The 16,308-nt window shown below is 39.0% G+C and overlaps 1 protein-coding gene across 4 annotated transcripts in view; it reads left to right on the top strand.

Annotated features, from left to right (window-relative positions):
- TBC1D19 (TBC1 domain family member 19) overlaps positions 1 to 16,308 on the top strand; it is an 89,812-nt gene that overhangs the window by 23,640 nt on the left and 49,864 nt on the right. For all 4 annotated transcript variants that reach the window (XR_005599776.1, XR_005599775.1, XM_039542413.1 and 1 more), the window contains exons 5-11: positions 989 to 1,063; positions 2,156 to 2,219; positions 3,256 to 3,302; positions 4,987 to 5,097; positions 7,688 to 7,760; positions 8,645 to 8,683; positions 13,988 to 14,100. Coding sequence is in view for 2 of the 4 variants with exons in the window: in XM_039542413.1 (XP_039398347.1) it covers positions 989 to 1,063; positions 2,156 to 2,219; positions 3,256 to 3,302; positions 4,987 to 5,097; positions 7,688 to 7,760; positions 8,645 to 8,683; positions 13,988 to 14,100 (522 nt within the window). In the remaining 2 variants the exon portion in view is untranslated. The remainder of the gene's footprint in view (positions 1 to 988; positions 1,064 to 2,155; positions 2,220 to 3,255; positions 3,303 to 4,986; positions 5,098 to 7,687; positions 7,761 to 8,644; positions 8,684 to 13,987; positions 14,101 to 16,308) is intronic.

Here is a 16,308-nt window from a genome sequence, read left to right as displayed (position 1 = left end):
TTTGTGGACTCTGAAAGGGAAACTGAGGCTGGTACGCTTGTTGTACTGCTAACTGCCAAAGGAGGATTCTCCAGGGAGGTAGCAATTTATGACAAAGTTAGTCCTCTTAGGGGAAAGTGTTACTGGTGGATTAAAAAATATTTCCATCGATAATCGAAATTTACTGATGAGCAAAGTAAGAAAAATGCTGCTAGAAAACTTGTTAGAGTTTGATTTAAGGGTGTTTATTTTGTATATTTTGGTATGTGATGTTGACCATTTATATTTTAATGGTTATAAAGTTTTAACTTTTTGAATCTCAGCATCTACTGTCATTAAGGAATTATTGTCTGACCCCTGGATAATTTCCTACAATTGTGAAAATTTAAATAGATGATAAATCTTAAAAAATGCTTAAGAATAAACATCAATACAATATGCTGAAATTATATTTAAAAAAAATCAAATTCTGCCAAACCTATCTATGCCTTACAGTAATTCCAAATCCCTGGAACTGTTTAGTCTCTCTAAAAATGGGTAGCTAGTGCAATATCTTTAGAGAAGATATTTACTTACTTTCTCTCCATGTCTTAAAGGGTGGAAGGGGCATTATTTTTACACAGTTCACCTCCCTGAGCATGCTTGTCCTGTATTGTGGTTAAAATGTAAAATTCATGACTACCAATATGAAAGGTAGCTTGGGCACTAGCCTTTCTTCCCAGAATGAGTATCTGTAAAGCAGAGGCATTTTGGAGAACATACAGTATGGTGAGCAACCTTATTTTGCTGGTTCTTTGTTACATTTGTCGTATAAAGAAGTTTTTCATTGTATAATGAACAAATCATTCCTTTGTTCACATTTTTAAGTAATCATGTAAACTTTTGGCAGATGTCAGTGACACTAGTCATCTTTTCTTTTAAAGTTATTCATTGACTAGGCTGTGGTATGCTTATAAATATGGGTGGGAAGAAGGAAGTTTTACGTTTGATTAAAATGTTTGTGTTACAGGGAAGCTGGGAGAAGCGAATTCTGAAGAGTCTAAATAGCATGTGCACAGAACTCAGTATCCCATTAGCACGAAAGGTAATGTGTTTATTAACTTACCTTTTTAAAGTGAATGTAGAACTTGTGCCACCTTCACATCTTTGGAAACTGTGGTCCTGATACAGCAAAAACTTATCTTATGCAAACTGTATACATAAGTAGTTCCATTGATGTCAAGAATTGCAGGATTAGGGCCTAAAGTCTTCTGGGACAAACAGATAGCAGAGATAGTTGTAGTGTGAGAGTATTCCCACCAGTGTGCCTCCATTGTACTCTGGAAGGACCACCTTGGGAATGAAGGGTGTTGGTGAGTCTCTCTCTTGCAATTGTTGGCCTCTGCTGGGAATACTGTATTGGGGAGCCAATTGATGGTTTGTTTGTTTTTTTGTATGATGTGGACAGTAGTACACACAGACAGGATTGAGACCACTGACTAACTTCACATCAGACACTGAACAACCAATAATTACATTGACATTCTTTCTTTGCTGATTGGGGCCAGAGTTGAACTTGTGACCTTGGAGTGAAACGCTCAGAATTCCACTATCATCACTTCCCTTTGTCATCCATTCCTCACTGACATCTTTATGTTTCAAATCTCTGTAAATTAATAAACAGAGCAGAATTGGCAAGTATGTATTATAGGGCAAATCTTCCCTGTCCCTCTCCCCTAAAGCCTGGTAGCTGGCAGAACTGCTGTGGCTTATTGTACAAGGCAGAGGACAAAGCTGTGGGGAGGAACAGAGAAAGAAATGCAGAGGAATCTACACTCCTCTTGTGCAAATGAGCTATACTCTTCAGGGTTTCTGGCACCGTGAAGAGGGAATTTGGTGGCAGCACATGGGTGGTGCAGGGTGAATCCTCAGATACATGGAACTGCCAGCCAAACATAGCAAATGGTTCAATAGCAGATACAGTGTGTCAGAACTACCCCATGGCATGAGGGGGATTCCAATCCTTACTTGGATTTGGTACAGTAGAGAGAATATGGCCTAAGGCTAATGCTAATTTATAAAGTCTAGTGCATGCTATTTTTTAAAAGACTAATTTTCATCCATACTGGAGATGGGTGTATTTTAGATTTTTAGCTGGTTAATTTAAAAAGATAATTTCTTTTCTTATGACTTACAGAGACCGATAGGAGAGCAAAAAGAACTTCTTAATAAATGGAGTGAAATGGGAACTGATGAGCCAGGTATGCTAAATAAAATTTGTCTTTTTATGTAGCAGCAAAGCAAATGCATATTTATCTCCTTATTTATCAGTCAGGGATTAAAGTAGTATCCATTGTAAAGGCAACTAGTTCCTGTTTTTTATTTTTTCCCTAGTTTGCAGTGCTTGGTAGCTTACAAATACCTATTCACTCTATTATTTATTTATTTGAAGAGTTACTGTTTGGATTTTTGAATCTATACCTGCAGTCTGTAGATAAATTCTCTTACATACTAATACCTAGAGAATTTGGACAGGTAGCTTAAGTTAGTAGTAGTAATGGGAGCAGTGCACTAATTGAAAGAAAAAAATCATATTGCTTACTTTTTGTGTCATTTAATTCTTAACAATTTTCTCTTACTCACATAATGTATTTTTTCAACAGCTAAAAGTGTAACAGCTAATCAATATATAGGAATTACGTTCTGTACAGTTTCATAGCTAATGAGCTTGTTCGGCTCAACCAGGGCTTGAAGCAAGCTAGCAAACCCCAAATACATGTATTGTCTTTCACTGTGAATAAAATGATAATGACTTGAAAATTTTCATGGTATGAACTGCAGTTTCATGACATGTTAATGTATAGATGTACTGCTCGGGGGGAGAAGAAAATAAAGTGATGGTGTATTTTTACTTCACATTGGCTTTGAAGCTGATTAAACTTCTATAATTTAAGAACATTCAAAGTTTATCCTTTGTGCTTTAATTTTATTGTGGAGTTGGCTGAATAACAGGGATGTGTTTTATATTGCACCAATTTGTCTTCTTGTAATTCAGTGATCATTAAATAGCAGTTTTATGAAATGCCATGCACAGCAACCATCATCAGGTATCAATTAGTGATTCTTTTATATGCTGATGTGAACTTTTTAAATATAACTGTTCATAAAATCTCATTGTCATGATGTATTATAGGGACAGTTACATTGTGTCAGAATTGGAAAAAATTTCATATGTATTGTCAATCTTTATAAAATTTTAATTTAAATAAAGCATTCTTTAAATCCTGTTAATTTCAGATCTAACTCTCTTCCGACCTGTTTATGCACCTAAAGATTTTCTTGAGGTAAGCATTAATGAAGTAACCAACCAGTCATTGAGTTACATCCTTTATAGTTAGCTATTTAAAGTGGGACCTGTGCATGGTAAGTCTTCAACAGATGGATAGGAAATAGAAATTAATTTTCTTCTGAATAAGAATCAACACACAAATCATTGTCCATTAAATAATCAGTTACAAAGCTGCTTTAAAGAATTGATGGTACATATATATCTTTTTGTAAATCTATAAGAAATTATCATATATAATGGGCTGATAAGATTAACTTAACTGCCAGTGAATTACATTGAACCTCATACTGGTCATTGAAAACTTTCTTAAAACTTGAAACTTTTTCAATTCCTGTTAAGCAAAGGAGTTTCTTGTATAGAAAAATGTCAGCTCAAAATGTTTTTAATTTGGCTTACTGATCAAGACTTTGAGGCAATAGGAAGGCATGCATATCAGATAGATACAGGTGACCCTGAAATAGGGTGTTTATTACTTTAGTGCTCTTTGCCTGAGAATTTAAGCTTGTATAAAAATAAATACATTTCTAACATTTTTCTATGGCAAAGTGGCCTTTCGAATGTGAACAGAGTGTCTGTTGCTTTGACAACCTAGCCTTATGGATGCATGGATGGGGAATCATGCTGAATTGCTCTTATTGTGGAGGAGAGATTGCTGGTTCATCCTTTTAAAAAAAATTCCTTTTTATTGTGCCTATATGGAAAGCCTCAAATTCTCTGAAATGTTATATGAAGAATCCTGTGGAACTGACTCCTGCTTGCTTTATTAACATGAACAGTTACATTGCTTCATTATTAATTTCCAATTGCAGATTGGTGTAATATTAATAACTTGAAGTAGGTTTACTGTGGTAAATAATAGTGTCACGTGAAGATGAAATTTTGGACTATCTACAAAGATTATTCAAATCATTTATAAAACTGAAAGCAATACAGAACCAAAGATGGAAGATGGGGAGTCTCCTGATAGCTGGAAAAACTTGAGGCTTTTGTCTGTGACCAAAACAAAAAGTTGAAAAATTAAACTAGCTCACTGCGAAGGCCAGAATTGCTCAGTTTTACTTTTTTTTTTTTCCATAATTCATAATACTGAAGGCTGTAATTAAAATTATGTCCAGGGTCTGTTGCACAATAGAGATCGCTGGTGACTTGTTAATAATGACAATATGTAGAATGCTATTGCTTATGAAAATACAATAAAAAAATCAATGACTGTATAATACTCTGTCAGCTGTTGATGAAACAAATTTGTCTAGAACCTCAGATAATGTAGGTAGGGAGCAAGAAATAAGAGAGTCTGTTAATTTACAAAATTAAATTTAAAAGGCAAACAGCAATACGAATCATAATCAGCAAATTTAGTATTTAAAATGATTTAATGTAAATTTAAAGGAATGTCTTTTGCAGTGGTATGGGATGTAGCATGATTTTTCAGTGCCTCAATTTTGATTTTTCAGAGTGGGAGTTAAGCACTTTCTCAAAATCAGACCCCTTTATGGATTTTGAAGTTGGCTGCCCAAAAATGTAGGCCTTCACTTGGGAGTTGCAATGCTGCAGGAAATAGCACTACATTTGTGTCTTAGCACAATTTGTGACACTGATACTGTTGGTGCCACAATCTCATGTTGTAAGTTTAGGTGTATATACACAGGGAATGACAGATTGTATTCTTTTTTTAAAAGGTACTGATGAATCTTCGCAACCCAAATTATGAACATGGGGATCAGCCTAGTTTCAGAAATCACCTGGGCCTAATTCAGGTTCCTCTAAAAGTTAAAGACATCCCTGAACTGGTAAGTATAGTTGTATTTGTTCTTATGGTCTATTAAAATAAGTCTCTGTAAAAAAAAAAAAAAAAAGTTTCTCTGAGAATTGTTTTGGCTGACTAATCTATAATATATTAGACAATAAAAAGGAAGCTTAATTAGTTAATAGGTTTGTTTTTAAAAGAAATGAATAAGGATGTACCATAGGTCAGTAAAATGTAACGTAGAAAAGATTTATTAAAGGAACTTTTTAATGAAAAAGAAATACAGAATTGAAAAAGGGACGTTTCCTCCTACCCCAGTTAGTTAGTGGTTGATTTGCACCTTGAAACACGGCAGTATATTTTCTTTATATAATTTTCCTACCTAATGTAACTGAATGTTTATTTTATCTGTTAAATGACTACTCCTTTTCTGAACCTCTCTACACTTACACTCAGTTACACCTTATGGCAATGAGTTCCACACCACGTGGCCAAAAATCAGTGACTTTTTTTAAACTAAAAAAAATCAGATTTTTTTATTTAAATCTAAATTTAAATATAGGTTAATTTAAAAAAGCCTATTTAAAATTTAATTTTCAATTGAAAATTAATGTTAAGGCCTAAACTACTTATATCTATCAAACTAATTTAATTTAAATACACAAATAATATTAAGTAGTACATGTGTGAGAGGAGGATGAGATCTTCTAGTTCTAAAATCTTGAAGGACTTGGTGACCAGAAACAACAATTAGTTCAATTCAAATACAATTATTGCTTCTTTGTATTTAATAAATGTATGTTTGTTTGTTTGAAATGCAAAACATCTTTTGATGAGAAAGTTTATGTATCCAGCACATTTCAGATAGTTTTATTTAATAAAAGAAACAAAAATGCTGCTTCTGTATATTTTTAATTGATTTGAATTTCCAGTCCTATAGAGCTGGATACAAGACACAAGTGAAAAATTAATCATCTAGTAAAAAGTTAAACTGCTTAAATCAATTGCTTTAATAAATGTGTATAGGTGTAATGAGTCTGATTAGCAAAAAGAAGCCACAAATTTAGTATAAAGTAGTTATATTTAGTTGTAAGTCAACATGCTTTAATGGTTACCAACTGAGGATTAACCTGCTAATTTTTCCCCGTGGGTGCTCCAGCCCTGCAGCACCCACAGAGTCGGTGCCTATGTTACTGTGATCAGGCATAGTCAATTTGTGCAGGAGAACTCTCTGCTAGCATACAGCTAGTGGAAGTGGCTCTGACACCAACTATACAGGCCATTCCCTGAAGGGCTGGCTCCAGGTTTTTTGCCACCCCAAGCAAAAAAAAAAAAAAAGGGAGGGAGCGGAGTGCCACCGCCAAAGCAAAAACCGGAATGCTGCCCCTTGAAAAGTGCCGCCCCAAGCACATGCTTGGAATGCTGGTGCCTAGAGCTGGCCTTGATTCCCTGTTTCTTCCCTCCACCCCTATGGGGAAGGATTAGGGTTGCCAACTTTCTGATTGCAGAAAACCGAACACCTATGTCCTGCCCCTTCTCTGAGGCCCCGCCCTGCCCTGCCCCTTATCCAAGGCCCTGCCTTCTACTCACTCCAACCCCCCTCCCTCCGTCGCTCACCCTTGGTTACTTGCTCATTTTCACCAGGCTGGGACAGGGCTTTGGGGTGTGGGAGGAAGGGGCAGGCTCCATCTGGGAGTGCAGGTTTTGGTATGGGGCTGGAGATGAGGGGCTTGGGGTACAGGAGGGGACTTTGGGCTGAGGCTTCAGGATTTGGAGGGCAGGAGCGGGTGCAGGATCTGGGAGGGAGTTTAGGTGCAGAAGGGGGCTCAGAGCTGAGATGGGCTTTGGGGCATGGGAGGGGATGTGTGGTGTGGACTCCAGGATGGGGATTAGGGCTGAGGCAAGGGGTTGGGGTGCGGGAGAGGGCTCGGGGGTGCTTACCTCAAGTGGCTCCCAGCCAATGGGAACTGCAGAGCTGGTGCTTGGGGCGGGGACTGTGCACAGAGCCTCCCTAGCCGCCCCTGCACCTAGGGGGCTGCAGGGACATGCCAACTGCTTCCGGGAGCTGCACGGAGTCTGCCTTAACCCTGCTGCACTTCCGACCGGATTTTTAACAGTGCTGACCCAAACCACCAGGGTCTTTTTATGGCTGGGTGTTCCAACTGAAAACTGGATGCCTGGCAACCCTAGGAAGGATAGCATGTGTTAGGTGCATTCTGGGGACAGGATGTAGGCCAGACAGGGAAGAAAGGGGATGTGGTTGATCAGTTCTGTGCTGCACCTGATTCTTCACACACACAAGGTTTTCGAGTCTCAGAGCAGTGCACCAGTGAATCAGGGAGCCATAATTGGCTCCCTGCAGCTTCTGTCTGTTTTATCCAAGTTAAGCTCACATGTAGGTGAGAATCAGTGCCTGTAAGTCAAACTGTTTTTCTGTCCTAGAATGAGACTAAGAATCAGTACAAGATTTTTCTTTCTCTTTTAAAATAATTCATACGTGTATAAAGTTTTAGGATATAAAGACACATTTAATTCAAGGATTTTTAAATAAAACCTAAACTTTTAAAGAAGGAATCTCTTTCTGCTAGCTCTTAATAATGTGCTTTTAATTCTCTATTTGTATTTTTTTCCAGAAAGATTATTTCAGTGAGCTAGGCTTGAATACAGGACAGCTGGGTATTGATGATTCTACACAAGTGCCTCCAGGTTAGTGTGTGCTGTGCTTTAATAATTTAATTAGAACAGTAATGATTAAAGTATATGTTTTCATGGAATACTGTGTAAATGTAAATAAACTCATAATTTTTCCATAATATTCATAAGTATTTGTCCCATAGCTATAACTCGAATGGTTCTCTTGTAAATAAAGTAGAACATATTTGAACTGGTAGTGGATAACCTTGCAACTGTGAAGGGTTTGATTTGAAAGATGTGGAGTGCTTGCAATTCCTGTTAATTTCAGATGGAGTGGCAGGTGTTTAAACCCTTTTCAGGATCAGGCCTGTCTCTCAGAAATTATTATTTTTTTTTTTTGAAAGTCTCAACAAGTTTTAAATCAAAATTACTTTGACTAACACAGTTGTGCAGCTGTGATGCCACAGGATTATTGGGAAAATATAGAGGCACCTTTTTGATGTCAATGTTCTAGAAAATATTACAGAAAAAAATGTGTGTTAATATTCTGTGGTTTAAATAATACATAATAGTGTTTTATTTCTTGTACGCACACTATTATTTTTGTAGAAAAAGCTCTAGGGTCTCAAAGAATGGAAAGTTATAGGCTATAGAGAGACTTTAAGTGAAAAATGTTCCATTTAAAGGTGTTGTGTACTTTTTTTGTATTTCTATCCTTCAGTCTAAACTACAGAAGAATATTGCTGCTGAAGCTCTTTTAATTATAGTAACATTAACCATAAAAAAGGAGTTAAATGTGTATTAACCTGCAGACATGTATGTTTTGCAGGCATCAAAATAATCTTCTGTTAATCAAAAATACAAAATGTTGCCACACTAATATTTTTTATTGAAGTATTTTTGTCAATTCTTTCTTCATTATTTTTGCATTCTATTCATACTTCATTATTTTTTAGAACTCTTTGAAAATGAACATGTACGTGTTGGGCAAACAGGTAAGGATTTGATTTCAGTTGTAATAAACTGTGAGGAATTAAGAATATCCTAAATAACCGTATTCTTCAAATACTCATTCCTGAGAATTTTAGTATTTCAGCCATGGTAACACAAAGCCCAGTGGATAATGCCATGGATGTTCATATAAAGGTAGAAAACCTAGCATTTTACATCTACCATTAGGTGCCAGATAAATAACTCTACAGCTGGTTCGCTAAAAGCAAAATAGCAAGCATAGACACACACCTTTATGGCAATAGCTTAATCCATGCGACTTCTGAATTTCATTTTAAAATCAAGAGAGCTTGTTCATCCATCTGTGCACACACAATTCTCATTAGTGTTAATGGGATTTATGCTCATGCATCAGATGAGAATATAACCATAATTCTTTTTGATGGTTATTCATAATTGCAGAACCTGATAAATACTGCAACTCTAAGCCATTATGGATGATTTTCACTCATTTTCTCACACATGTACTCCTTCCTGAGTTAGTTATAGCTTCTCCTTGTATCTGTAGGATGAGAAATTCTCCTTGATTTTAAAACAGATTAAAAAGTCCTTCATTAGATCAAACCTTGCTAGAGAAGAAACATACAGTGTCTCTTACTATTGTCTTAGGGGTAGACGATAACTGCTCATTATTATTTCCTCCAGGCAGCATCTTTAAGAGGCAGACAGTAGGTCTGATGCACCCCTATAGCATTTTCAGGAAACATGTCCACTTCCACATTCTGCTGCTGGGGCTAAGGTGACAGCGGCATCTCTCCCATCTCTCTTTTTCTGAGGTCCTTCGTCTCTCTTTTCCTTAGCCACTCATTCTGTCTTTTTGTGTAACCAGCTGAGGTACCATCCCTCTCATCCCCCCTTTCTCTATACTTCCTCAATGAATTCCTGTCCCCTGCAAAACAGACTTTTAGTCAACCCTGTATCTTGCCTGTGTATTCATGGCTTCCTCTCTCTTAACCATTCAGAGCAGCCTCTACCTCCCAACTCTTCTTCTACACCTTGTTTCTACAGGATATGGCATAGAGTGACGTGAAGCCATGAGACAGAGTCTTGATCAGCTGTGAAGAAGAGTCTGGGCCACTGACCTGCTTGCTTTCTAGTAGCAACTGTGATGACTGCTACGTGGGAGGTGAAGCCTTCTTTATTATAAAGACTTTTTAAAAAACCCCAGCAACATATGGTAGTTGGCCAGAAAACCTTGGAGTATACAGCAGGACTGAAGAAGGCTTGTGCCTCTAGCTAAGAGATAAAATTAGGCAGATCTGCTTTATATGCAGCCTACACTTGTCAAGTTCTGTATTTCTGGTTTTATATTTTTTCTTGCTTATTACAGTAGCCTTCTTGAAAAAAGGCTTGTTTGCCACCAATACTGCACTATGTATTTGGGCACAGATTCAAATCTCATTGAATTCAATGGGAGTCTTTTTATGGACTCTGGTGGATCAGACTTTTGGTCGCCATCTATGACTTGGTTGCCATTGATGGATAGTCCTTACCTTCACGTCAGTTGTACAGATGTGCTGAGGATTTTTCTCTTCTACAGCCAGCATAACACATCCCAATTTGTTAGCGAGGTTGTTTCTCGCCTCTGCAAGAAGCAGTAAGATGGAAACACGTCAGTCATGTATATTGTTCTGTGCTCTGTTGAGGCTGTCTTCTTTTCCTACGTTTTTGCATGTAGTGTGGCAGTATTTTATTTTTCCTTTTAGGAAGCCAAAAAAGGTGGAAAATAAAAAACCCAAAGCCATGAGTGCACCATCTATTATAGAACTCTACGGGCCAAGAAAATATTTGGTAAAACAGAGACTTCCAGCAATTCTGGAACAGATGGCCCTTTGTTCACTTTGGACCAGCTGACCACATGATGTGTCCTCTTCTTAAAATATCTTGTTCATCTAAGCAAGAGTTTGAAGAAGATTGGGAAACAGGCCAGCCAGCGAATGTGAAAAAGTCTGGTAGGTCTGATTCTCTGACTCCTGAGGTGACTGCAGCTGAACCAGACTTATCCAGCTTCATTCAAGGATTTTGAATTGTATCCTTTTCTCCTCTCGTCTCATCACCTCACCTATTGATGTGAACCAGGCACGAAGCCATGAAGCACAGTTGTTTTGCCTAGGTCTCCAGTGGGGGCTTTCGGCATCTTGGGCTATTCCAGCATGTTGGGTCTCTTCACCGAGGAGGAAAGGAGGCATATCCTTTAGGTTTAGTATCCAAATCTTCTTCCAGATTTCTCCCATCATATCACACAGGATGTATGGGAATACTGACCTACCTTTCGTGAACTTCAGAGTCAGTAAAATTTAGTAAAGCAAGAAGATATTTTACTTTTCTAAACTCCCTCCAGAATTGCATCTTATTTATTCATCTGTACAAAGGATACAGTATGAAACCCCTGTATTCCACTATGGTCACAATCTATTGGAGATATTTTAGCATTTATTATTAAGAAAGTTTCCCACATACACATTTTTCTACCCACCAAGATGTCTCAGGTTTGTGTTGGTCTGGTCCACTTCAGTACTAGTCCCTAGCCTTTGACTTAGCTATGATTTTTGCATACTATTATCAAATTTGTCGTGATATTGGTGGCAGAACTCAGCAGCAGTATTTATGTAATTCTATGCTCAATGGTCCGGACAAAGAAGTTAAAGAGGCAGTTGACCTGTCTTCTATGATAAATCATAAAAGCATATTCACTCTATCATAGAAGCTTGCACACTTTGGCCTATTAATACAGTATATTACAATTTAGTCATCTAATCAGAGACCTAATAGTAAAGTTGAGAAGTCCTTGCAAAAGCAATGTAGCAACCAAACCATTCATCAGCATAATTGCTAATTTGCTTCTTGAGGTTATTGATGTCTTTCCAGGATGTGTGATGCTTTCCAAAAGGCATTCAGCCTGATGAGCTGACATAAATGCTCTTTAGTTCCCACTACTCCCATGAAAAACATTCTTAGACTGGAGGTCCAACTATGCACATAACTTCTATAGGGATTACTCTTATAAGATGCAGAATAGCTAACAACTGACTCCAGGCACAGTTAGGAAGCTTGAGTGGGGAAACTGATAACCTGTTCAAAGTGTGCACGTTAATGTGTTGAAGCTGAAGGCTTTGAGATTCACAGCAAAGCCTGAAGTTTGTCTGCCAACAGCAATGCAACACATTCTGCTAAAAACTGACGACAATATAGTAATAGCTTCTGTCAAACTAAAGGAAAGCACGAAGAACAAAGAATTGACTGTACAGTAGAGGGTTGAGCAGAAAGACCCGTGTTTAGCTCTGCTTGCTAATATCAGTTGTCCTCCCAATGAGAGCCTTCCTCTTAGAGGTACCGTCTGGTACTGACTGTTGCATTAGGGCAAATCAGGGGAATGTACACTGCTCTTCGGGCCCCTACTTATGCTGGGTGGTAAAGCCATCATGCCTAAATTGCAGCACCATCCCAATCAAATGGCTACAGTGCTAGTCTTTTTATTTATATTAGAACTACATCAGTGGCTCTCAAACTTTTTTACTGGTGACCCCTTCCACACAGCAAGCCTCTGAGTGCAACCCCCCCCTTATAAAGTAAAAACACTTTTAATATATTTAACACCATTATAAATGCTGGAGGCAAAGCGGGGTTTGGGGTTGAGGTTGACAGCTCGCGATCCCCCATGTAATAACCTCGTGACCCCCTGAGGGGTCCCGACCCCCAGTTTGAGAACCCCTGAACTACATTCTTGGGACAGTTTTAGAGTGGTGCGTTGGGAATTTCAGATGCACAGCATCGGTCTTCCTTAATTAGCTTGTTGACTGAGATTTAGGAATAGAAAAGGATACTTCACACCCTTCACGTGGAAGCCCTCCATTGGTTGAGCTGCTGAATATTGCCCAGTAAGATGCAAGGTAAGACATGTGAAGAGAAGGAAATGGATGATAAACCCTGGGTGAAATCCTGGCCCCATGGGGCCAGGAATCACCTATGTTTAAATTCAGAATAAGAAGCACAGTCCTACTTACAAAGTCCTCCTGATTTGTGTGTGTATTTTTCAAGATAAATGTCCCAGTGTTTCCTTTTTGTATGAGAGAGACTGCATCAAACAAATATTAGCAGCCGTATAATAAAGAACTAGCATTCTTGGTGCAAGGGGAAAGAAGTAAGGTTAAAATAAATTGATATCAAACTACCGTATATACTTGATCACAAGCTGGTTCATTTATAAGCTGTCGCCTCCCCCTTCCCAAGATGCGTAAGTAAAAATGGAAAATGTTTATGACCCGTTCATAAGCCGACCCTATAATTCAGGGGTCAGCAAACTTTGGCTCCCGGGCCATCAGGATAGGCCGCTGGTGGGCCGAGATGGTTTGTTTACCTCGAGCGTCCGCAGGCACGGAGGTAAACCTAAGTAAACAAAGTGTCCTGGCACGCCAGCTGCTTACTCTGATGGGCCGGGACAGCAACTGATGGGCAAATTTTTTGAGGGGGAGAAGCTTGGGGGTAAGGGGAGTAACCCCTGTGATCACCCCCAACATGATACCACCCCACACTCTCCCCATCCCATCCACCTTATCTGGGGAAGGCCAGGGGAGGATGTCTCTGGCCTGGCTTGAGCTGCTCCAACAGGCTGGGCAGCGCAGCTGCAGCCTGCTCCAGCTGGCCAGATTGGGCGGCACGGCCTCAGTGTGCTCCGGCGGGCCAGGCGGCGTGGCCACAGCTTGCTCTAGGGGGCGAGGCCGAGTGGTACGGCTGCAGCCTGCCAGCCCCGGAGCTGCAGCTGCTTCAGAGGCTGGAGGGAGAGCAGTGTGGCCAGAAGTGGAGAGACTCTGGTCTCACCTCTTCACTTCTGGCTCTGCTGGCTGTGCTGCCCCTCCTTGCTACCTCTGTTGGGGGGAGGGGCTGTGTCCCGCCTCTCCCTCTCTATACCCGTTCATAAGCCGACCCCCTTCTCTGGTGCTTCCCTTTTTTACTAAAACAATTCGGCTTATGAACGAGTATATATGGTAAATACAGTGATTGTAAATGTTTGAAATATATTTTGATATTTTATATAATGTCCCTTTGATATCTGTATGCATTACAAGAAGTACACATTTGTGGATGGAGATAGACTTGAGAAGTTCAGTTGGTAGAATATTTCTGTTTGATGCAGGGACTTGGCCTAGGTTGTGCTTGTCTTTCCTCCATTGCTTTCAGTATTTAAAAAGTGTGTGTGAGTTAAAACTTTTAAAAATGACATGACAATTTCTGGAAATGTATGATTTTATGTATGTTATGTAAATTCATGACATATGCATATTTTGCAGTTTTAACAGAACAAGATAGTGCTGCAGCCCAACAGTATGTCCGTCAGGGATGCCCAACAGCACTTCGAGCTGAATTGTGGGCACTCATTCTGAATATTTCTAATCAGCCTGAGGTAAGGGGCAAACCAGGTTAAAATCAGATTAAAATACACCTGGCTATTGAAAAAAATAGATGTATGTTTGCTAGTAACGTTTTGCCAATTTTACTGTTGTTTTGTCACAGAAGTAAATGTTTTAAAACTACCATACTGATTTTTCAGATGTTCAGACTTGTAAGGTTAGTTTGCCATTTTATAAGAATTATATTTGTTGACTTAAGTGTGTGTGTGTGTGTGTGTTTGTTTGTTTAGCATGCCTGCAAAACAAAAGCCTACATGCATGGATACAAGTTTTCCCACTTCCACCAAAACTCATTGTGTGACCAATCAGGGCAGAATTATTGTGCAGTAAATAAATCGGCCTTGATGAGTGTGTGCATGGGTTAAACCACAGAACTATGATATAATTCTCCTTACTCATTTTATAAAATTGTGGTTGGTGGTGAAGAAGAAGCCAGCCAAGCATAGTGGTGAATCAGTCTATTTAGACAAAGTGGGTGGCGTATTATAGAAATTGGAAGTTCTAGTCCATAATCTGGTTTAATCCATGTGGTTGATGATAGAATGTTTATGTTTATAGGCTGTGTCCAATGTGAAGATGTTGAAATCTTTTTCTCAAAATAGTAGGATGGGGGCATGGAATATGTGTTTTCAATCTGCATAAAAGACATGGGGTGAGAAGTTAGCTGATAAGGAGAGAAGGAATTACAGAATAGTTTTAGGGATCTTGCATGAGTTTTGCAAACTGCAGCTGTGAAGCAAAGTTAAGGTTTTAAATACAGAGCTGAGGTTCAAAAAGAATGTTGAATTTTTGTTTTTAAGTAGTCACAACTGTGGCAAAGTTCCTCCTCTCCTCTAGTAGGTCCTGCGCTTATTGGCGGATTTCTTCCCCTCAGTGGTTTTCCCCTTGGATGAAACCCATAGTCTGGATCACCTCCTCCTATGTCTGATTAGGAGTAGCGGGGCTAGGGGGGAACCCGGGCCCGCCCTCTACTCCGGGTTCCAGCCCAGGGCCCTGTGAATTGCAGCAGTCTCTATAATGCTACTTGTAACCACTGCTTGACCGCTACAGCTCCCTGGGCTACTTCCCCATAGCCTCCTTCAAACACCTTCTTTATCCTCACCACAGGATCCTCCGGTGTCTGATGCTGCTTGATTGTATGGTGTTTTCCTCAATCCTCCAGTAGTACCCCCTCTCAGTTCTTAGTTCCTTGTGTCTCTTGCTCCCAGCTCCTCATGCGCACTTCTTTCCTCTGGCTCCTCCTCCCTAGACTGGAGTGAGCTCCCCTTTTTATATCAGGTGCCTTGATTAGCCTGTCCTGATTGGCTGCAGGTGCTCCAATCAATGTAGCTCTCTCCGGTGCCTTCTAGAAAGTTCTTAATTGGCCCCAGGTGCCTTGATTAGCCTGGAGCAACTGCCATTTTGGTTCCCATGATACTAGGGATTTGCTTAGCCTGGAGATAACATACCTGCTCCTCAGTACTTTCCTGTAGCCATCCGGCCTTGGTCCATCACACAACGTAGACAAACACTTCCTAACTGATAATTAGCAAACATCGCAAAATGTAGGCTAGGGCTTTGTGACCTTAACTGTAAATTAATATAGATGTTTTAATTTTATTTATGAATTACCAAAATATCTTTATTAATGCTCTCGTTTGAGTGGTAGTGTAGACACTCTAGTCTTGTGGCAATCACTTTGTAAGACACAATATGACACAATCTGTTTTTTTAAAATTTATGTATCTGTTATTCTAAATTAATATATACATTTATGCATACACCTTACATGTATCAATTAAGGAACCAACATGTGTACTGTCCTCTCATCTCTTTGCCCAACATTATTTCCCAAAGCATCCTGTATTTGTCTTATTTAACGTCTAGGGCTCTGGTACTAGGAAATACTTATTCTTAGCCTTATGCAGCATGACTAGTCCCATTGAAGTCATTAGGGCTATTGACTTCAAGTTAAGAACATGTGTAAGTCTTTGCAGAATTGGAGCTTTATATTGTAAACTCACTGGGACAGGAACCATGCATACCTATGGTGACATTCACAATTGTTAATAATATAATATTGCACTTTTTGTATCTTTTGAAGATATGCAGTCAGATGGTTGTAATTGAGGGCCATTGGTAACTGACAATTAGAAAGTTACTTCATTTATGAAATCTTAGCCATTGTTAATGAAATGTATACCTTTTTATATTTTCAGGAA

This window comes from Mauremys reevesii, linkage group 5 (assembly GCF_016161935.1).
Source record: "Mauremys reevesii isolate NIE-2019 linkage group 5, ASM1616193v1, whole genome shotgun sequence".
NCBI lineage: Eukaryota > Metazoa > Chordata > Testudines > Geoemydidae > Mauremys > Mauremys reevesii.
This window is presented reverse-complemented; position numbering and strand designations above follow the sequence as displayed.